At 37.5% G+C, this 23,602-nt stretch overlaps 1 protein-coding gene across 1 annotated transcript in view; it reads right to left on the bottom strand.

Annotated features, from left to right (window-relative positions):
• Positions 1 to 806: 806 nt before the first annotated feature.
• Positions 807 to 23,602, bottom strand: part of FRK (fyn related Src family tyrosine kinase) — a 47,105-nt gene continuing 24,309 nt past the window's right edge. The window contains exons 3-8 of the mRNA XM_090135868.1: positions 21,784 to 21,947; positions 21,046 to 21,214; positions 12,857 to 13,015; positions 8,138 to 8,319; positions 5,973 to 6,138; positions 807 to 1,563 (exon numbers count right to left, since the gene is read on the bottom strand). Coding sequence (XP_089991994.1) covers positions 1,355 to 1,563; positions 5,973 to 6,138; positions 8,138 to 8,319; positions 12,857 to 13,015; positions 21,046 to 21,214; positions 21,784 to 21,947 — 1,049 coding nt within the window. The 3' untranslated portion in view covers positions 807 to 1,354. The remainder of the gene's footprint in view (positions 1,564 to 5,972; positions 6,139 to 8,137; positions 8,320 to 12,856; positions 13,016 to 21,045; positions 21,215 to 21,783; positions 21,948 to 23,602) is intronic.

The raw sequence follows: 23,602 nt of genomic DNA, 5'->3' as shown, positions 1-23,602 counted from the left end.
GAACTGAGATGAATGAATCTGAAGTATAAAGTGAAGAAAAGGGATGATAAAGAAAAGAGGTAATAAAAGACATACCCCTTTAAAGTAATGAATCTTTTATTTATACCCTTTCTTGATATTAGAGGAAAAATGGTAACACACTTGTACTAAGTTCAAAGTATGCTAACACTGAGCAGCTCTTAACTTCTAGATTATGCTGTTAAATAATTAACTGATGAATCATAAGTAAATAATTGAAATTTGGTTCTCTAAACCTCACAATTGAGAACATAAAAATGTCATAGCGATATTAAATTTTAGCAAAACTGATATTGAAGTTAATTAGAAAATCTGGGAAGAAAAAAAAAAAAAAAGCTTCTGAAATCCATAGCTGTAAAGATTGCTTGCAGAAACATCTGGGTCCTATTTCCCCATGGAACAGAATAAAATAGATGATCAATTATTTAAATCTCCTATATTAAACTTATATCTGGAGAAGATGGAAGCATGGATTGTGAGTTCTTCTGCAAAATACCTACATCTGCCATGGGCCTGTTGGAGAGGAATGCTGACATAGGTGAAGGATAACTCTAAAAAGTTAAGGCAGTCATGATTTAAACTTTGAATATTTTTTTTCTCCAACATTCCCAGTCTTTAGAACTAAAAAACAAGTCCTTACACTTCAATAGATGACAGTAAGTCAAATACTAACATTTAAAACAAACCACTTCAGGAATGTACTAATAATTGTGTTTATTGTTGTAAAAGAAGAACATTATACAAACTAGTAAAAATCACTGTTCACATCCAAATATGAAAATAATTCCTCCTCACATGAACATCTCTTTTATTTTCTGATACAGCAAAAGCATGAGTACTTCACGTCTAAGCAAGGCAACTAATCTAGATTTCAACATCATCACAGTCATGAAATTTCTGTATTTTTTTAGTGTAAGAGAACTTTCATAGCACAGATCCTGCTGTGCAGAGTAATCAAATTTCTCCACAAGGACAAACTAGTAGGGATCAAAAATCTAAGAAATGGTAAATATGTAATTATTCCAATAAGGAAATTATAAATTGCTATGGTTTTATTGAACCAGACATGTCATTTATTCATTCTTGTGAGCTGTTATTTAAAAAATAAATAGAAGGTTGTTTATATTTTAGAAGCCCCCACCTTTCCTGCTTCCTGATGCTTAGTCTTGCAAAACATTTGCCACCAGTAAAATCATGATGTGTCTTCATGTGCCAGCACAGGTGTGAAAATGTACCAGTCCTCCTTATCTTCACATCCAGCTCCCCATCTGGGGTTAAATTGGTTTCCCTTCAGTCACGTTCACTTACACTTCGTCCTCTGTCCCTGCCTTGGGGTTCACTTAATGGTGGCATGCCTGTCCATATAGGAGTCATTATCAAAGTAGTCCTCCAGCTGACAGTACAAGGCCTCAAAAGTGGGTCTCTCACTGGGCTCTGTACTCCAGCACTTCAGCATCAGTTCATAGAGCGCTTTCGGGCAGGTCTCAGGCTGAGGGAGTCTGTATCCCTTGTCCAGCATCTGGATTACCTGGTGTCCTGGCATGCCTGCCAAAATTTCAAGGCAGAAAGAATTAATCAGATTACCTGTGTGTCCCTGTCTCCCACTGAGACAAGACAATGGATCGCACTCCCCACCTGCAGGACCACTAAGGGCAGAGCTGGGAGCAAGCAGGTTCTGTGCATCAGTAAAAGGCCACAAAAACCACTGGAGGTGCCAAACCTGCAGTTTAAGAGCACATCCATCGCATTCCAGGCCCTTCATCTCTAACTGCCAATACCCATTTCAAATGGATTTGTCTGGGTGAGAGGCTTCTGCTCTACTACCAGCTTTTGCCTGAATTGATACCTATTTAAAATTAAGCTAAAGATAAATCCCTCTGCTTTCAGCAGCTCCAAAACATCCCAAGAAAATCTGTCCTGCTTTTGAATTTTCCTCACATTTGGAAAGTTCTCAGTAACATCAGTCCTAATTTTCCTGTGGGGCAGTTATCCTGTGGCATCCTGCTCTATCACTGTGGGTCATGGAGAAGAAGAAATTCCCTTATCTTTGCTATACCTTTCTTGTATTAAGGCTATTGTCCCATTCCTTTTCAATTTTCTACTCTTTAAACTAAATCCTCAGCTGTGTAATCTTTACTTCTTTTTTTTTAGATCTCTGAATTATATTTCCTCTTTACATTAGCCATTGCCACCATGGTTCAACATAACCTTATCTCTTAGCTGATTACTAAGGACAAGCTCCTGAAAGTAATATCAAGAAAGCATATAACTATTTCTACTGTGAAGTTAAAGGAAACTATGCCTTTGCCAAGGCATATTATGTGTGCTTTGCTAAGCATATTTTCAGACAATGCTGAGAATCATGGTGTTATATATCATTTATACTTGAATAATTTTTTTACATGTATATGTGCATACATAATTTACATGAGAATGAGTTGAGGATTTGAGGCTTTGGGTTTGTGGGTTTTTTTTTCCCCGACATGCCTTCACAGGAGGTGAGAAGGGTGGGAATCAAAAGGCAAAATCAACTTTTCCCTTTATGGTAAATACCACTGTGGGACTCTATGAAATGTAGTTTATGGTGAATGTATCAGCTTAAAGGCCAGGTCAGGATAAAGCATAACTCTTTTTTTTTGCTTCAATCTTGCCCTTGTTTTCTCCTCACCAGCACAAAATATGTCACAGTCAGTTGTTTTCACTAATATCTAGTGTTACTGGAGCCAGTGTTCCCTGAGCACACCTCAGAATGTTAGGTATATTGGCTGTTTCCACACTATTGAATCTATTTTTGTGTTTGGTGAAATTTTATTCCTAGTTCTTCTGATTTATTTCTTTATGAAAACTTTCCACTGCAATAGTCAAATATGAAGGAAGGGAGTGAAATCACTCCAATTCATTTTTTGATGTCTTCTTCCTGAAGTACCTGTGCAGTATTTCACCCCTGATAGTCTATTCTTTCACATGATGTTTACAGAAGAAGAAAAGCAAGGGTGCAAGTAAGTGGGGGCAAAAAGTCTTCCCCTTTTCACAGAATCACAGAATCACAGAATCACTAAGGTTGGAAAAGACCTATAAGATCATCCAGTCCAACCATCCACCTGTCACCAATGGTTCTCATTAAACCATATCCCTCAACACAACATCCAAACGTTCTTTGAACACCTCCAGGGTCGGTGACTCCACCACCTCCCTGGGCAGCCCATTCCAGTGCCTGACCACCCTTTCAGAGAAGTAGTATTTCCTAATATCCAGCCTGAATCTTCCCTGGCGAAGCTTGAAACCATTCCCTCTAGTCCTATCACCAGTTACATGAGAGAAGAGGCCGACCCCCAGCTCGTTACAACCTCCCTTCAGGTAGTTATAGAGAGCAATAAGGTCTCCCCTGAGCCTCCTCTTCTCCAGACTGAACAATCCCAGCTCCCTCAGCCGCTCCTCATAAGGCCTGTGCTCCAGACCCCTCACCAGCTTTGTTGCCCTTCTTTGAACACGCTCCAGGGCCTCAATGTCTTTCTTGCAGTGAGGGGCCCAGAACTGGACACAATACTCAAGGTGCGGCCTCACCAGAGCTGAGTACAGGGGAACAATTACTTCCCTACTCCTGCTGGTCACACTGCTTCTGATACAAGCCAGAATGCCATTGGCCTTCTTGGCCACCCGGGCACACTGCTGGCTCATGTTTAGCCGAGCGTCAACCAACACCCCCAGGTCCATTTCCTCTACACAGTCTTCAAGCCATTCCACCCCAAGCCTGTAGCGTTGCTTGGGGTTGCTGTGGCCAAAGTGTAGAACCCGGCATTTGGTCTTATTAAACCTCATCCCATTGGCTTCAGCCCAGCTCTCCAGCCTGTCCAGATCTCTCTGTAGGGCCTCGCTACCCCCAGGCAGATCGACACTTCCAGCCAACTTGGTGTCATCTGCAAACTTACTGAGGGTGCACTCAATGCCCTCATCCAGGTCATCAATAAAAATATTGAAAAGGACAGGCCCCAGCACCGACCCCTGGGGAACACCACTCGTGACCGGTCGCCAGCTGGATTTAGCTCCATTGACCACCACTCTCTGGGCTCGACCCTCCAGCCAGTTCCTTACCCAGCCAAGAGTGTACCTGTCCAAGCCACGGGCTGCCAGCTTCTGCAGGAGAATACTGTGGGAGACAGTGTCAAAGGCCTTGCTGAAGTCTAGGTAGACTACATCAACAGCCTTTCCCTCATCCACCAGGCGGGTCACTAGATCATAGAAGGAGATCAGGTTGGTCAAGCAGGACCTACCCTTCGTGAACCCATGCTGGCTAGACCTGATGCTCCAGTTGTCCCGCACTTGCCGCGTGATCTCCCTCAAGACAATCTGCTCCATAACCTTCCCTGGCACCGAGGTCAGGCTAACAGGCCTGTAGTTCCCCGGGTCCTCCTTACAGCCCTTCTTGTAGATGGGAGTCACATTGGCAAGCCTCCAGTCTTCTGGTACCTCACCAGTCAACAAGGAGCGCTGATAGATGATGGAAAGCGGCTCGGCTATCACCTCCGCCAGTTCCCTCAGCACTCTCGGGTGAATCTCATCCGGCCCCATGGACTTGTGACAGTCCAGTTGGAGTAGAAGGTCTCTGACCGTTTCCTTCTGAATCATGGGTGGTTTAGTCTGGTCTCCAGCCGAGACCACCTGGTCGAAAAGTGGAATATCCTGAGGATAACTGGTCTGACCTTTAAAGACAGACGTAAAGAAGGCATTCAGGACCTCTGCCTTTTCTTTATCCTCAGTAGTCACATTCCCGGCTTCATCCAGTAAAGAATGGAGATTCTCCTTAGTCCTCCTCTTACTGTTGATATATTTGTAAAAGGATTTCTTGTTTCTTTTTATTCCAGTGGCCAGGTCGAGCTCGAGCTGGGCTTTCGCCTTTCTGATTTTCTCCCTGCATATCTTAACAACTTCTCTGTATTCTTTCTGAGTTGCCCGTCCCTTCTTCCACAGGAGGTAGATTCTCTTTTTCTCCCGGAGCTTCAAGAATAGTTGCTTATTCATCCACGCCGGTCTCCTTCCCCGCCGGCTCATTTTGCAGCTCAGGGGGACAGCCCGCTCCTGCGCCTGTAAGACTACCTTCTTGAAGAGCAACCAGTTGTCTTGGACCCCTTTACCCTCTAAGACTGAATCCCAGGGGACTCCCCCTACTAGTCTTCTAAACAGTTCAAAGTCCTCCCTCCGGAAGTCCAAGGTAACAGTTTTGCTGTTCTTCCTCCTGGCTCCACCAAGAATTGAGAACTCTACCATCTCATGGTCACTCTGTCCAAGACAGCCCCCAACCTCCACATCTTCCACCAGACCTTCTCTGTTTGTGAACAGCAGGTCTAGCGGGGCAGCTCCTCTCGTAGGCTCTCTCACCAGCTGCATCAGAAAGTTATCCTCTATACACTCCAGAAACCTCCTAGACTGCTTCTTCTGCGCTGCGTTGAATTCCCAGCATATGTCAGGGAAGTTGAAGTCCCCCATGAGGACAAGGGCTGGCGACCTCGCAGCTTCTGCCAGCTGCTCATAGAACACCTCATCTGTCTCCTCATCCTGGTTCGGCGGTCTATAGCAGACACCCACCAATACATCTGCCTTGTCAGCCCTTCCCCTGATCTTTACCCATAGGGATTTCCAAATTACAGCATTTTTGATGAGGTGCTGGATGAAAATAAGCAATTGTCTTCTGTGTATGTGAAATGCAGGTTGACTCAATCAAGAGGAAGCTTGAATGGCTGCCAATTACACCCCTTGGTAAGTTTCCAGGAAGCCTAGGGTAGCCAGGTCTGCCAATGAATGGATCTCGTCTGAACAGCCACTTTTCTATATTTACAGAAAGGTTCAAACCCTTCAACTCACTTGTAGAACAAGCATTTAACTTTTTTAGTTAAACTAAAGTTTAACTTAAAGCAAGATAGCAACTAGAAATTATTCAGTAGGTAAAAAATACTTACCAGCATATGGCATCTTCCCATATGTGATTATTTCAAAGACAAGTATTCCAAATGACCACACATCTGACTTAACACTGAATTTGTTATAGCGGATTGCCTCAGGGGCTGTCCACTTCACTGGGAGTTTTGTTTCAGGCCTAGCTTCATATATGTTTTCATTTTCTACCTGTCATGGGTGAAACAAAGAAGCCTGATTTAGGAGCAAAGCACTTAAGCACCTGATCAAGCTAAACTTATGCTTAAACTTAATAAATGTTTGCGTTTCACGGTATTAAAGCATGCACTTACAGAAGTCTTTTGTTGAATTGGGCTCTACAGTTTAGAAATGCTATTATTCATTGGAGGTCTTTCTAAAGCATTTATCATTTCAAGCAAGAATGCAGCACTGGAGTGGTTTGTGATTAATTATAACCCGCTACTGTGAGTTCTGGATCTGGCATGCAAGATTTCAGAAGTCTGTCAGAAGTGGCAGTGTATGGATCTTGCTGACGCTAGAGACCAAATGTCTGTCATCAGTAAAGAGAGAAGGGAAGAGCAAGAGCTAATGAATTTCGGAACCTTTGTTCTTTGATTTATTTCAGTGTTGAAGGGCCATTATCTTTTATAACAATCAGTTAAACAGGTTTCAGAACCAAAGAACAATCTCTGAGTGATTCAAATTAGCGTTAGCTTATAAGGGCTGCAATTAATTCATTCAAAATGAAGAGGAAATACTGATAGAAAAAAGGAAAATTATTTGCTTCTAAATTTGAGTTAATTTTACTTGGTAGTAAAATCATTTGCTTAAAGTTTTATAGCATGGACACCTAGACTTTGTGAATATTTATCCTCTTCTTTATTTTTAAATGCAGTTTAATGTTCATCAGCCACATTCAAGTCTCTGTTAAGTTTTTCACATACAAATTCAGGCAAATGTATACACTAATTTGGGGGGTTGGGTTTTGTTTTTTTAATATAGAAAGTCTTTTTCAGCTCCAATAACCTAAAGCACTGAACAAATGGTCGTTGTGTCTTGTGTCTACATACTGATACACTTGGCATTTTTACTTAAGAGAAAGAATATTCTAAGTCTGCCAAGGTGACTCTATGAAAGTGTTCTATAGTGAAGTTCAATTCTAACAAGAAATGTCAACCACTGTAAAATATTACCTATAGTCCGCACCTTTCATTTAAAAATATATATTTTTTCATGTTTAAAAATGTACAGTTTAATTTTATGCACAACTAGAAAAAAAACTAAAAAAAAATTAAGCAGAAAGTATAGCAGAAAGCTATTGTCAATAAATTATTTTACAGTTCAGAATGTAATAAATATGAAATTAAATTTCTGCTGCTTGAATGGGGAAAAAAAAAAAAAAAAAGCAAATTGGAAGCAGAGGGCTTTTTTATCTGTTTTTGCTTCTCAGTGGAAGAGCATAAATCAATAAAAGCAATAATAATAGTTCAGAAAATATGGGCTACATATTGAAATCCATAAAATACAGCAAATCAGGTCTTCCCAACTCAAATAATTTTTAGAAGTAGAAAATCTCATTTCTAACCCATAGCTCTTTGCTGAGATGATCCTCCTCGGCTTTACTTGGTATCCCACATCCTCAAAGCATAAAGAGAAAAAAGAAAAAAGAAAAAAAAACAAAACAAAACAGAGCATAATGGAAAAGAACTTGAAACTGCATCAGATTTAAATGTCTGAGACATTTTATGAGCTTCAGAGTTAGTTGTGCACAGGAATAAGATCCATTTATGATTGCTACCTGCACTCCCAAGCATCATGAAGGCAGAGAAAATAGCTGTGAATATATTTTTATATATCTTCTCTTACAGGCTTAGGAGTATAATTCCTATAGTCTCTCTCCATGTGCCAGACACTAGTGTTGTGTATAAAGGCTGAGCAGCAAAAGGTATTGCCTGCCAATACCAAGTTCCTTCCTCGGTGGTTGGGAGATACATAACAGGAGTCCGTCTTCAGATTGACAGAATGGCATAGGCTGGCTTCTAACCTTTCACAGAATAATGCAAGTAGAGGATGCAAGGAAACACATTAGGAATCCTTTTCTCTCTGCATGTGCAGAGAGAAAATAATTTAGAAGCTACTGTATATCCCTTAGTTGACCCCTTCTAACTTTCCTCCGGAGGTGGAGTCAATTTATCCTCTCATGACCCACCTTAAAAACTCTTGCAAGTCCAAAATCTGCCACTTTGTAAACACTGTGTTCACCAACGAGAACATTCCTGGCTGCCAAATCTCGGTGGATGTAGTTCTGAGATTCAAGATAAGCCATGCCAGAAGCCACTTGAGCAGCCATGTCTATTTGATGTGGCAGGGAGATGTGGGAGCCTGCATCATCTGTTTTAAAAGAGATAGACAAAGATAATGTTTGTGGCATTCAGATATTAATCACATTACAGTTTACAGGTTCAAATAGCCAATACAAATCAAGGCAACCATGTAGTGCAATAACCACATGACAGATATTAGTGAATGGCACTATCTTAAGTCATACAGCTAGTTTCATGATAGTGACAAGGACTGTCCTATTTTGCCTGAAAGAATAGATACTAAATATCTAGTTGTTCTAGGCTTACAAGGAGTTGGTGACAAAGAAAAAGACTTATCTGCTGATAGCAGTTCAGATGTTTCTCATTCTGACAAGTTCCCTACCCATCCCAAAATGCAAGTATGAGTTAATGTCAATACACACTGGGTGTAGTCAAAGCTGTCTAGAGAGTGAAAAGCACAAAAATAGCCCTTCTGAATGTTCTCCCATGACTTTTACTAGAAAATACACCATGTGCTGTCAAGTGTAACTCTCATTTTCACTTTCCAGTCCACTTAACTTTTTCATGCTGTTATCACTGTTTCTGCTACTCAACACTAGGACTCTTCAGGCTGCTTTCAAGCTGCCTGGTAGAATTTTCTGAAGCAATATGCATGCCATTCCACTACTGTAAAATCAGTAAGTCTCAGAAATAGAGATTTGCTATCAAAGATTGGCTGTTCAAACAAAGTAGGAGAAGAACTTCAAGCAGAAAAACTTGTTTCCACAAATAAAGAGTCCATAGAACAGGAAAAATGGCAGCCATAAATAGTAAGACAGGTAACAAAAAGGTGTCACTGGAGTATAACACTTTAAAATTCAAGACCAGGGATTTTGTGGCATTTTGAGAGCAGATGAATTCATCATAACAAATAATTTGTATCCCAAGGTAATCTAGCTAAGCGAAATCAGTGTTTTCTTGAGGCATCACTGACACCTAAACCCAAAGTCTGCAGCACTGAAACGTGAGTGCCTACTTCTGCAGCAGTACTCAAAATAGTTTCAGAATTTAAACAGCAACAACAAAAAGCTAAGCGTTTGCTGCCACATATCTTCGCAGTTCTCATTTTTTCGTTGAGAATGATGACTTTTCCTTACTGCCTCAGTATTAAAGAAATAAAACATTTATAGCTGATATTTTAAATTGATTCAAAGTAAAAGTGTCTTTGTTTTGCATAGCTTCCTCCAGTAGGGCATTTTATCTGACCTAACCTTGCAGTTACTCCTTATGAAGAGTGCGAAATACCATTGTTTACTAATCTGTTTCATGATCTCCAGGTCTTGAATTTCCTGCTCACGAATGTTCTAAGATAAATAGGTAAAAGGAGTGAATTTTGAATGATTATGTTTGCTCTCTGTGTGTATTGTCCTCCTTCCTTTTTAAGTCGAAGCTCATTGTCATTACAATCTACCACTGAGATTATTTACTTTTACTGTTGATTCAGATATTCTTTTCCTCTCTCACACTTATGCTGCCTTAACCTTTAGAAGAGAGAGAGAAAAATCAGGCTCTGTAAAAATTTATGGCTTAACCATCAAGAAAATAATCATCAGGACACAGAATAATAAAGCACTCTGAAGTTTTGCAGTTCCAAGAACTGACAGACATCAATTGTTTTTATCTCGCTGGACAAAGATAAATCCACAAATGAATCTTAAGTTGTATTTAATCAGAAAATAACTAAAGATGTACCAGTACCTGCATGGGTACATGGGTTTTGGAAAACAGCTTATACAAGTTGATTTGAAAACCCGCTTTTTATGTTCCCTTTCACACTGTTCCTTCATCTGCTCAGGCTGCAAACTACCTCCTGGTGAAAACAAACTAAGACACAGACAGATTTGAGCACAGGTTCATTCTTGCTCTGGAGCTGATGCTCCAGGCTGGCCTGACACAAGTTTTCTCCAATTCAGAGAAAATAGTCATGGCAGAAAGAACAACTTCTCATGTTTAATGAGCTGCTAAATTCTCTGTGTTGTTTTTTTTGTTTTGTTTTGTTTTTCCTCTAGGACATACATGTGCACCATGTTAAAGGACAGAGACAAGATCCAGTTTTATATGTGGAATTACTATTACAAGACTTCTCCTTCTTTTGGGTCCTTTTTGGAAACCCAGACCAGGTGGGTGCCTGGAGTAGCCTTCAGCATATGTGCCAATGAAGTAAAAGAGATCACAGGTGCTCTGTTGCCCTCACTACAGGAATATTGCTACAGAAATTTCCAGACTAGAGCCAGCTTCCATCTGTGAGATTCAGAACAGGTTGGAAGAGTGTGCAGCTGCATTCATCTCAGTATACATGTGCTTTAGGGTTTTTTTTAAGTGTTTTAAAGAAGAAAAAACTATAACAACAAAAAGAAACTCAAAGTCAGTATAACTTCCACATCCAAAACCAAGCAATACTTGTGAATTTATAAAACTTTCTTATGGCTTACTCCTTATCCTTATCTATAAAGAAAACATAGCATTTCTGTGTCCTTTTTGTGTCCCTCATCTATGAAAATTTTAACAGAGAAAATATCAAAGACAGCTCAGGTTCTGCACCACTTTCTAAAAAATCACAGTACCTCATTTAGGAAAGACAGGTAAATATTCTTTTTACAGAATCTTGGCAGTAAACATAGAAATACACAACTATTTGCCCAGTTGAGAGTATTTCATTGGTTATAATTCCAATTTCAAGACATTGTCTTTGCCAGAAAAAAAAACACAGGTCTATCAGAATTGATAAACACATTCACATATTTATGACAATTACATTCACATTCAATAATGAAAAGTTTTCAGTTGCATTTTTCTCATATTGGTGATGGCAGTGTGCAAGGAGTTCACATGCTTATCATTATTAAGTTGTAGTCATTAGTGTGGAATGTGGTAACAACCGTGCATGTAATAGCAAGGTATTTAAAAACTGGAAAAACATACCAAGCATCTGAAATTTCACCAAAAAATTATCTCCAGGCTTTCCCTCCCTTGGACTTTTTTTTACCCATGGAGTACATAGAAACAGCAGCCTTTTGGAAATTTGTCCTGACTTTTGAAGTGGCTGAGTCTCAAGAATGCTTATCAGGAGCAATGTGTTGACCTCCAACCAATGTGGATCACTTCCAGACACAGAGCTTTACTCAAGCTTCAAATCTGCTTTCTTATTACTCTCACTGATGGCAGTCGGTTCTCTGACCAATACCTAGTAAAGTACCTGAATTTCTGCTTGTGCCTCTTAGTTCTGTTTTATCTCCTAGTGCATAGGCCATCAGAAATGGAGAAACACCACTAGGTTTGTATTGGCCATTTTTACAGTTATATTAACAGCTGCCTGGAAACCAACTGATTTTCAATAGTCTCTGGTGCAAGATTTCAGGAATAAGTGCACAAATCAGGCTGTATACATTCAATGCCTGCAGCAAGGCAGCTGCTATTCATATGCTGGCAACTAATTTACACATAGGCTGCAGAACTAATGTATCCTAAAGATATTGTGCTCCATGTAAGAGAAACCAATTTTCACCTGTGTTAGCTGTGATTTATCATGGCTTTCTCAGAGTTATTTCACCCATGCAACAAATGTTCTCATGTACAGCAATCACTTTCTGATGTGCCAGGCTATTTTGGTCAGATAAGCAGCAATCTGCACATAAAGGCACCAAATATGATACAAATGGAAATTTATTCCTCACAGCCTCTGACTAATTAGTATTTACTTTTGTACTCAAACCTTCAGATAATCTGACCCAAGTTCCCTGCAGTCCCTCTCTGCTTAATTCCTAAAGAGGTTGTCCCTCTTCTAGAGATTTCCTTAGCTGTAATTGTCTGTGGACTGAGCCTTACTTAAGAAACTGTTCCACAGAGAGGATGGGAGAAGTAGTGTGTTATCCCAAATAGTGTCTACAATAGTTCCTAGGTCTTTGCCCTATGGGCTAGAGACTAAGAAATTTACCAAGATCTTGAAGATCTGTTTTCAAGAGATCATCACAGCCTTAGAGACATTTAACATTCAGTCATCTGGTAAATTAAAATGAGGAACAGTACTGGAATCAGGCATTTCACAGTAGCTAGGGTGAACCTAAAGAGCAATCAATATGTTAGTCTGTTCCAGGCTGTAGAACTTCATTTTTAATTATTATTTGCCTTCAGAAGAGCACATTTAAGTGCTTTTCATATAAGACTTGATAACATAAGTAATGAACAAACTCACAAGGAAAGACTATCTCTGCTTGATAATAGATTTCAAAGATGTTAAGTACAGTTTGTGGAAATGCCTCCATTTTGTGTTTTGCCATGCTTATTTTTTTATTCTGTTTATGCGTGTTCCCATCTACTTGTAGAACTGGTGAAAAAATGTGTCTCAGATAGTAAGAATCAAACTTTGAATATCATTCTCTTCTACTTCTCAAATACTTTGTCAAAAATTCATAAACCTCTTCCTCTTCTCTCATCCCCAACTATAGCTAATAGTGCAGTTTTTCTTATCAAATCAAGTGTTGTACTTCTGTCTTTCATATAAGCATATTTACCAAACTGAAAACTGTGACACCCCTTCAAATGAGTTTATACATATCTATGCTTACTTTGAAGGTATTCTATAAGACTTCCATATTTCATCAGCTCCGTAACAATATAAATTGGGTCCTCCAAAGTGCAAACAGCATAAAGTTGTATGAGCTTTGGATGCCGCAAGTTCTTCATTATTTGTGCCTCCCTCAGAAAGTCCTTTGGATCCATTGAACCTGAAATAACAAAACATAAGCTAAGGTTATAAGGACATTCCTACCAGCCTGGCAGTCTTAAGAGAATAACCGGAGTTGTTTTCTGTCTCTCAAAGTACATTAGCATCTCAAGTCTTCACAGTTCCCAGAGCAAACAGACAGCACAGCTGAAATAAACTGTTAATGAGTGAAATATGCCAGTTGCACAGGGACAGAGAACATATGTGTTCTGGCCCCCAGGAATAGAAAGGCTAAGATTAACCTCCCCCAGGCAGAGAAAGGTGAGGGTAGAATGTTAAATGATACAATTTAAACAAATAATTATGCTGCATCTAGTAAACAAAACACCCAGAAACTGGGATAATAGTAATGAACATAGAATTTCTGATGGAAAAAATAGTGCTGCAGTAAGAATCTGCTGCGCTATTTTTATCAGCTACAGCAACTAAACAATGAAAGCATTGAAAACACTTCAGTATATAAGGAATGGATCCATGCAATTTATATGCATAAATGCAAATAGCTACTTATAATGTTTGCCAATATAGAAATACATAAATAAATATGTATATTTTCCTTGTGAATATGTAAAACTAATTTTATATTCTCTTTAATGCCTAGTTATCTTAACTGCTAATGATCTCAAATTTTTAAGTATTACATAAGGTCATACTACCTCTAGTTCTATTCACATACGCAGTGGATCAATTTATAACTAAGTCAAAGAAACAATATAGAAATGGCACAGGGAATGAATGTAAGTGACAAAGATAGGCTTAAATTTCATACATCCTGAGTGGAAGATTGATTATGAAAAGATATGCATAAATGAAGAAAAAATGTTATGTTTATGGATTATCCAATAGTGATTAGACACTCTCAGAGGTTTGAGGAAGATGGTAAATAACACCTTCTCCATCATACTTGTAAAAACAAATGTGAAATTATTCAACCACTCAAATGTTTTCTTCTTCCAAAATCAAAATATATTCATTAAGAAGAGACTACAGGGAAGTATTTGAAAACAAAAACAAAACATACAAACAAACAAACAAAAAAAAAAAAAAAAAAAAACCAACAATCCAAGCTTAGTCTGCTCTATGTTATGTTTTAAAACAGATTTTGTTTTTTTTAGTGTAAGCAGACTGAGTCATTTAACAAACCAGGCATGCAAGAGTAAGAATCTTTATTTCGTTTTCTTTAACATTAACATTAGGTAACTGACAAGGTTCATTTGGGAGCTTGGCTCTGCTTCAAACATGGATGTTTAAATGGAGTGAAATGCTGTGAGGAAGCTAAATGGCTCAGCAATAAAACTCCACCGGAAAATCTGTTCTACAGAATGAACTGGTAAATCAGTCTGGGTCACATCACCCAATACCTACCTTGAATTCTGCCACCTGAGCAGTTCTTCAACCTATTTCCCAAAACATAACAGTGATGTGTGGTTTCACATCCTTGCATCAATGCAACAGAAATGACTGAAAAATACTGCTGACAGACATTGTGAAGAAAAGAAAAAAAAAAAAAAAGCCACTTGACACTGCAACCTGTGAGAGCAAAAACTGTTGCAAGGGCTAAGTGCTTCTCTTTCCTGGTGTTCTCATACTTTGCTAGGCAATCTCACAAGCTCCAATTTGACATATTTTACAGGATGTCATTAGAAGGGGATGGTGAAAAGCAATGGATCTCCATGTCATCAATAAGTGGATGGCAGCCAATAATACGTCTCTTTAACTGGTACAGGCTATACACATTTCTTTTTGTCACTATCAGAGGAAAATGGGAAACTGGATGAAAAGTAGATTACTGATGGATGTTCTCTACAAAGAAGAGATGATGAGAGTCAGGTGGAAAAAAAATAAATATCTGTAATGCTACCATACATCCCTTTTTTATTTAGAGCAGCACAATCTTTATTTGAATCTACCACAGATCCTAGACCTCCAGTCAGTAAAAACAAACAAACAACAAAAAAAGAAAAATCAACCATGTAGAGTTCTTTTTATAGGGCTTGGGCTTACTTTGACATTTCTTTTAATGCTGTGATGCATGTGCTTCCTCTTTTCAAACTATATGAGTCTGTCATGGAAACCAACCTAAAGCCAAAAGAGAAGCTATGTGGTTGTTACAGCATGCTTCTCCTGCCATACCTCTCTTCTTCCCTCAGCTTCCTTCAAGTTTGTACTAGCACAGGAAAACAATAAGCAACAGTATTGACAATAACCACAAATCTGTCTCAAGTGAAAGAGAGCTGAATAAACTGATAGCAGACACCTGATTCACCAGCTGAGAAACAATTGAGCTCACACCTAAAAAGCAACCTATACCTATGAGTCAATTATCTTACCCCATAATGAGGAAGCATAGCAGTAGGCTGTGCAACAGTCTTTCTCTTAAGTAGTAATGCATTGCAGGGTTATACTTCTGTGGAGACCTTTTTTGTCCTGATATCAAGATGCCTTGATGATACAGTTCCCAAGTAAGTGGCTAAAAGTGTGTTTTATTAAGTTTGATAGGATCGTATCTTAGATTATGCACAAATAATTCCTTAAAAAAATACTGTTGATCAAGTCTAGGCGTAGGAGAAGATCTAGCTATGTCTAAGGTCCTTATTGCTACTTTTGAAGGAGTTCTGAAAGTAAGGGGTCCATTTTGAACCTCATGACTCAGAGGGAGGGCCTCCTGTGTCTGTGTTTAACTTTACACTTTATATATTAAATAATCAAGTGTATCCAGTCATCTTGAATCTTGTTAGGTTACTTTTAAATCACTCTATTACATCTGTATGTATAATGTGCAAATATGCAATAAGTATATTCCTGCTTATTTTTCAAGAGAAGTATACAGTGTAGTTGTTACTATTTCTGACAAAAGTGTGAGGTACTCTGATTGTTTAAGGGCATGTATAAACCTGAGCAGTGACTTAGCATCAGAGCTAAAATTTGCTGTGTTTATCCTAAAAAGAATAAAGTAAGGCAACTTGGAGTCTATGAAACCACTTGCCCTTTGTGGATCATTATAAGAGATTCTTCACATCATAAAAAATAATAGTCTGATTTGCTTCTAATGTCAGATTTTACCTACAGGTTATCTCTCAGTTTAATCATATTATAAACTTCTTCCTATGAACTCAAACCAATCAAGATGTTTTTCATATATGTCAACCTCCAATAAAGTGATCAAGAGGGAAGTATTCTGCTAGTTGAATAACAGTAAATCCTTTTTACCCTGTTTGTTAATATTCATAATAATAACAGTAATGATGATATACAAGTGACCAGATCAGTAAGTATTTCCTGCATATTCTAAAGACTGTATTTAACCTTCATTTTTCTTAGCTAATATCTTTAGCATATGTTAATGAATGGTTTGAGTGCCAGCTACAAAAAAAGAAAAAGAAACTAAACCTGTCATAATAGCAACAAGAAAACTACATTTCTTTGAGGATGCTTGTGTAAATGAAATACATAAAATAAAAAAGCCACATGGAGTTTCAAATTACTTTTTTTTAAAGGTTGTTGTTGAGTTTGTGTTTCCGAAGAAGTAGCCATTTTCACCTGTAATTGGCAAACAGAAAGTGAACAGCAAAGCACTGTAGGTAGAAACCACTTGATCAAAAAGCAGCTAGTTAATGTGTCTCTTTATAAGACACCAATTTGAGAGTAGGTTGATTACTACTTGAAGAAAATATGCATTAGATAATTCTTTTTTTGAATGAGTAAACACTGAAGTCCTTCCTAAGAACTGAATGTTAGCATGTGTTTATTTGATGTACTCTCTAATGTGTTTTTGTTTTTTTGTTTTTTTTTTGCCAGAATTCTCCTATAATTTAAGCCTACTTAAAGCAGGTGTATCAGTACTAATTACTTGTTCTAGAGTTGAGGAAACTTCACATTATAAAATAGACATTGATTACTTGAAAATGAGTTAAAGATCAGTTATTTCTATCTAGTTTCCACTGGCCTAAATGTAAGTGGTCCTTAAATATTTGATAAGCCCTTCTGGACAGAATTTGCAACTTCTGATAAACCTTCAAAAGAGACTTCAAAGTAACCTTGTACTTCAGAGCAATGTTATCTTCTGTATGTTTATAAACAATGAACTTTTGTAGAGGTTAAACTGAGCATTATTGTGATCTTCTGAGTAAGTTTATATATAATAAATAACATTTAAAACTACAAGTTCTTATTAAAAAAAGAGACTGAGTGTAAGCTTTACACAATAGGAGGAGACAGGCTTCCAGCAACCCTCAATCAGTGTTCCGACCGTACACAAGTGAACTTATAAAGTAATGTAAGGATATGTACTGAAGTAAATAGAAAAAATATTATCTTTGTTCAGGGAAACAGAAAATTTCCTGCATGTAAAAATTTTTTCCATTGTATATGCATTAAATATATTACATGCTAAAGAACTGAGAATATTACTAAAGCCTCTCATAAGACTACCAACCCAAAAACTATTTTGAGAATGCTTCCGAAACAAACTCTGCTTGGGAAGCTTCCATGTAAAGAGAGAAACTTGGGAGATGATTTACAATATGATAATGACAAATGCATCTGTCAGCTTGAGCAGGCATAAGGAACTTTCTCAGATATGATTAACTAGTGATGATAGATGCCTGCTTTATGTGCTGACAGTTGGAGAAGCAAGCTAAGCCCAGGCAATAAATTCCAGAGAATCCATCATGCTCAGCATAGGACAAAGTGCAAATCCCTGCTGCAACATTTTCCACTTAAGTAGAAAAAAACAATGTCTCAGTGAGGAAATAAAAACAAAAACATGAAGTGACGTATCAGGAGCCTGTAGCAAGACAGTGTTGTGCAGAGCCAAGAACACAAAAATTAATTGCTGTCTTTCAGACCATTTTCTTATCTCTGATCTCTACACATCTTTGATTGCGGGTCAGCAACTCAGATGTCTGCGATTATGTTCCTTAAAGAATTCTTGTTTTCTCTTTGATTTTATTTTTTTTTTTCATTCATAAATTCACCCCCCCTTTTTTTTTTTTTTCCCCTGCTAAAATGTCACAGATACAGCCAAAGCAGAATGAACCAAATCCCAGAGTGCTGGCATGACGTTACTGCTACTTTTTCTTAAAGCCACAGTATCAAAGATCTATAATTCTGTTCCTTCTAGATTAGAAACCATAAATTTTAGTCATTGCAGCCTACAAAATCTATTGTTTCCAGCTTAGTCCCAGCTGAACTGTGTGTGTTCAGAGTGCTGCTGAAACACTTGAGCAAATTGCTTCTGGAAGCATGAAGGAGGATGCCACTGGCTTACAAAATGCAGTTCTTCACTCACTGTGGAAAAGTAGTTCTACATAGTGCAGTGGACACAGGAAAAAAACCTATGCTGCTAATTTATTTATTTTTTCAGCTGAAGCTTGATATAATTAGATCCTCAGTCATGCACCTGCAAAATTTGCAATTTATACTGCCTTTCATTCTGTGTTACTATACTGCTAAGAGTGTTTGTAGATATCTGAAAGTATACTCATGGAATTCTCCTCTGAAGGAGTATTACTTTCCATGAGCCAGCAGTATGTTCAAATTGCCAAGAAGACCAAAGGTATCCTAGGCTGCATTAGGAATACTGTCATCAACAGATCAAGGAAGGTGATTCTCTCTCTACTCAGCCTTGGTGAGACTCTACCTGCTGTGTTCTGTCCATTTCTGGGTTCCCCAGTACCACAGACATGGACATGCTGGAGAAAGTCCAGTGAAGACCCATGAAAATAGTTAGAGAACTGGAGTATCCCTCATATGAGGAAAGGCTGGGAGAGCTGGGACTGTTTGGCCTGGAGAAGACTAGGAAGGGCTCTTACCAATGTATAAGGAAGTGTGTCAAAAGAATGGTGCCAGACTCTTCAGTGGTGCCTAGCAACACAGTACAATGTGCACAAATTGAAATAGAAAGAGTTCCATCTGGATATGAGAAAAAAACTACTTCTGATGCTGACAGAGCAATAGAACAGGTAGCCCACAGCGCATGTGGAGTCTCCTTCACTGGAGATCTTCAAAACCTGCCTTAATGCTTTCCTGTGCAGCATGCTCTCTGATTAATCAAGTCATTTTACCCATCTAAACTACCATAACACAAAGAGCTTCTTCATTTCTAATGTATTAGACTGTGAGTAAGCAAGTTGGTAAATAATATGTTTATTCTGATGTAAAATCTTAATTTTTAGCTAACAAATATGTCATTTTTATTATCTTATAATCTCTGGTGAGTTTGAATTTTTCTAGAATAATGTCTTCTCTGTATCCTTTATCAGTAAGACATGAAACAGGTAATGAAGTGATTAACAAAGAAATAGATTCTCCAAAGTTCAGTTTGGCTTTAAACATACTAAACTCTGCTTCATAAAATTTGATATCTTTTAATTCTTTTCTTTTTCTTCAGGTTGAGTATTAAAAGCAGTCTTCAACTTAATATAAAATGGCAAAAAGAAAAAAAAAAAGAAAAAAATAATAAAATTGCAACTGTAACTTAGTATTACTGTCCCATTCAAGTTTCATGCATTTCTGGGTAGTCTTCTCAGTTCTGATTGAGTCCATCTTTAAAACAAGAGTTTGTTTCACAGAGAACTGAAAATATGCACTGTTCCCATTATACAGAAGGAGAAGATGAAGTAGAGTTTTGAAATGAGTTATTAAGTGGAGATATGCAATACCAGATAAATGTCAGCTGCACTTTCTCCATAGAAAATAAGTAGAAATGTATGAACTGCAATTTGTGCAAAATCTTATTTTGCTTGATGAGAACAAATCTTTTCCTAGAATGCTAATTGCCTCACATTTTCTTGAAGATGGAAGAAAATCTGTAGAAGAAAACTTAAGATTAGCCTTATTCTTCATTCCAGTATAGATAATTTCCTTCCTTAAATATTATTTACAAGATTTCATGCTTTAGAAAGAACCATTCCATCTTTTGCTATAAAACAGACTTACCCATATGTTTCATTAAATCTTTAAAAGAAAGTAAACTAACATGAAGAAATTAGTTTGGAGAAGAAAAGCAAAAATTATACTGGGCTGTTAAATAGATGGCTAGCATGTAAGAAATATGAACCAATTCCCTGTCTTTACACAGCTGGATTTGTTCTCTCTTTTGGCATCATACCTAGAAAAAAAATTGGTTAGCACATAGAAAAGGCCCAGTGAAGATGGTCTTAAAAAAAATTGGACGTGAAATATCTGAGCTACTTGAAGAATTCTGTTCGTAGATTCAAGGAGAAAGAGTCTGGGTTCAGACTTCTTGTTTCAGATGGATCCCTGCCACAAAATGGCTTAGCACTGCGAATGTCTTAGAACAGGGAAATGGACAGAGATTTCAAAACAATTTCTGTGTTCACTAGATAAGTATGGAGATGATCAGCTCACTGAAAATGTATGCTGATTTTTTTTTTTTTTTTTTTTACATTAACTATAGAAGGACTTCAATCTGAACATTTTTTCTGCTTTAACAGAAAAGGTTCTTAAATGCTTTCAATTTGCAAGTCCAAAAATAATCAACAGTATTGTAATATAAGATAGTCCTAAAATGCACTTTTAGATTCTTCCCTTTTCAGGAAATCATTCTAGTCAAGTCGGACTCAAGAATATCTAGTTGTTCTTCTGAACCAAAGGTCCCAATCTATTTTGCTTCCTGAAACTGAATCATTAAATGAGCTTTTTCTGTTTGTTAACAACAAATTTTAATGTTATCTTTAAAAAAATATAAATGCCACTCACGCTACCTTCTTCTCTATGGGATTCTTGCCATCTGCTGGCAGATGTTTTACGTTGTCTATTTAAAATGCATAGATTACTTAAAGGTAATGAAAGATAATGAAGAAAAAATGTTCAAAGTTGTCTTAATTGCAAGGTTATATTATATTCAAATATTGGATATTAATGTTGTGTGTCAAAACATGTTTAAATACAGTGATTTTAAAAACAGCTACACATAGGGATAGGATCTATTTTTAGTCATAGTGGAAAAAATAAAGAAGCAAGTTGGCAACATTACACATTATTAACATTTAAGAGCAATTCACATACCTGGTTTTAATGTTTTGATTGCCACTGGGGTGGTATTATTCCACAGTCCTTCCCATACCTCACCAAACTGACCAGATCCTAACTTTTTCAAGAATTTCAGAGATTTTCTGTCTATCTCCCACTGATCAACAGTTTTATATGACAAATCAAAAGTAGTAGGAATTTGTACCTGGTAAAAGAAAATAATATATTTAGATTTTCCCCCCCCCTTTTTTTTTTTTTTCAAAAGAATGTATTATTTTTTTTTACAATGTTAAGCTGAAACAGACATGAGTGTTTCCTGACAGCACATGTGAAGTAAGTTGAGAACATAAAATAAATTTGGTGTTTATAGCCAGAAATAAGGAATACTCTATAGAAAATACCCTGACATTGACAGTAAAAATTAGAAGTCATCCCCTAACAAGCTTTTTGAACAGTCATGTCTTGCTTACCTGAACCTTGTTGTTTTGCCTCCATAATTAGTTATAGACAGCAGGAGTTATGAATCTGAAGATTTTATCACCATATACATCTATTAAAAATGGTGTTAAGAAATTGATTTGGCATATTTTCTCCTCTAACCTGTTCAAAATTAACACTTCAGCTTCAAGAATGAAAGTGTGTTGGTATCTAAACTTTCTGAAAATAAGATGATCATCACCATTCTGATTATGCAAGTAGATATGGGACTGGCACTTTCTAAATAATACTGAAGACTTAGCTTATGAAAATATGTGCACACATATTCACTCTTACCTTCGGACACGGCTTTCCAAGCATCACACAGAGGCCATCACTGTTCTTACTGTAATGGTCAACAAACTCATTCAGAGTTTTAAAAGTTTTCAATTTACTTAAGAAAAAACCTCCTCCATCCAGTCTTCTGATCCTGTAGTGCTTCACTGATTCACCATCGAACACTAAGAAGATTTAAATATATTAATTTTACAGGTATTAAAGCAGCAGAACAAATCAGCAAAAGGGGCATTAGTTCCTAGAGGCTGTATTGAAAAAATTAAAACAAATTATTTTAGTTTCAAAGATATCAACGGTACAAATTTTTTTTCCAAACCACAGATCACTATTTAGATAGCTTAGCATATCCAGTCTTCCAGTCTTTAACTATTGTTAAAGATTTGGAGGTTCTTGTTATCACCCTATGATGTGACACAAAAATATTTAAGGACATAATTATTGAGGCAGTTCATGTTTTCCACCTTTTAGAATACCAAATCTTCCAAGAGAATCTAATTCAAAGTAAAAATTGATCAAATTATTAATATTTCATTTATCAGTATTAGCATTCCAAATAGCATCTTCTGGATCAGCAGGCATTTTTAGAGGAAAACAAATATACAAACTGTGCTCCATGATTTTCTAGGAAGCACTCATATTTTCCATGGGTTTTATTGAGTTTTGTGTGTGCTTGGAACGTGTGAAAATAAAACCAGTAATGCTCTGCTTTGAGTAGCTGATAACTATACTTACCACTGAAATGTGGTTTATTCTCACCTACGCTTCTGTAAATAAAAAGGTCTTTATCTTATTTAGGTGCATCTCCTGATGCTCAGTGTCCTTTTCTGTGATTATCACAGCAGATGTTGATAATATCAAAAGGAGAGCTATGTTTCTGTAGGGTGGGACTGGTGAGATGGAGGAGCAGCAGTAGACAAGAGATGGAGAAAAATGCACTCAACTCAAGCCTTGGTTAGGAAAGTTGGTTTAGCTCCTATCAGTGCCATAGCTTTTGGCTCTAATATTGACAGTGCTCTAAAATGAACCTAGCTGAAGAGAAATTCTAACTATATAATGCATAATTTAACAGGAAAGATGTTTAAGCACTAGGATATATTTTTTTGCATCCCAAACAGAAGAGACATGCATGAGTAGAAGGTTTCCTGATGTGGGGAGTTTCAGGTGGAAAAATGTTTTGAGCTCAAGGAATTACCAAAGTGCAATGACATTAAGTTAGAAACAAGTATTTGAAAGTGTGGATGGGGTTTTATTCTCTTCTTTTTTTCCACCTGTTAGAGCTTGTTACGGGACACAGGATGCCCAGTAAGAGCAGGGGTTATGAGATTAAGAAGCAAGACAAAACAGAAAATATCTACTTACTTTGGGGAATAGCAAAGAGGAGAAACGTTGGAGCAGGACTAAAAGAAAACATCCCATTTTGGAAAAAGTCAGAAATAGGTAAGAACAAGAGAGGAGAAATCAGAGGCTTGTGATTCCCTTCCATTCATGAAGCAACATGGTACTTTTCTATGATGAGTAGAAGAGAGCTCTAAGGGGAAGCAGGGCATTTCATTTGCCATGCTGGTCCTCATCACCAAACGCTATTCCTTTTCCATAGATTGGGTGGCTCCTTCCACACCCATTGGTACAGGAGATTACCATTATCTTCCCCTTCTCAGGGCCATCACACAAGACAAAATTGAAAAGAAAAGGAAAGTACACGAAAAAGGCCTTCTGCTATTTACCTCTATATTTGAGCATTTAATTTTTAGTCACATTAGCAACAGTAAAAGTGTGCACAGCTACATATTGCACATAGAAACAGATGGTTTATATTACT

This window comes from Phasianus colchicus, chromosome 2 (genome assembly GCF_987193195.1).
Source record: "Phasianus colchicus chromosome 2, bPhaCol1.hap1.1, whole genome shotgun sequence".
Classification (NCBI taxonomy): Eukaryota; Metazoa; Chordata; class Aves; order Galliformes; family Phasianidae; genus Phasianus; species Phasianus colchicus.
This window is presented reverse-complemented; position numbering and strand designations above follow the sequence as displayed.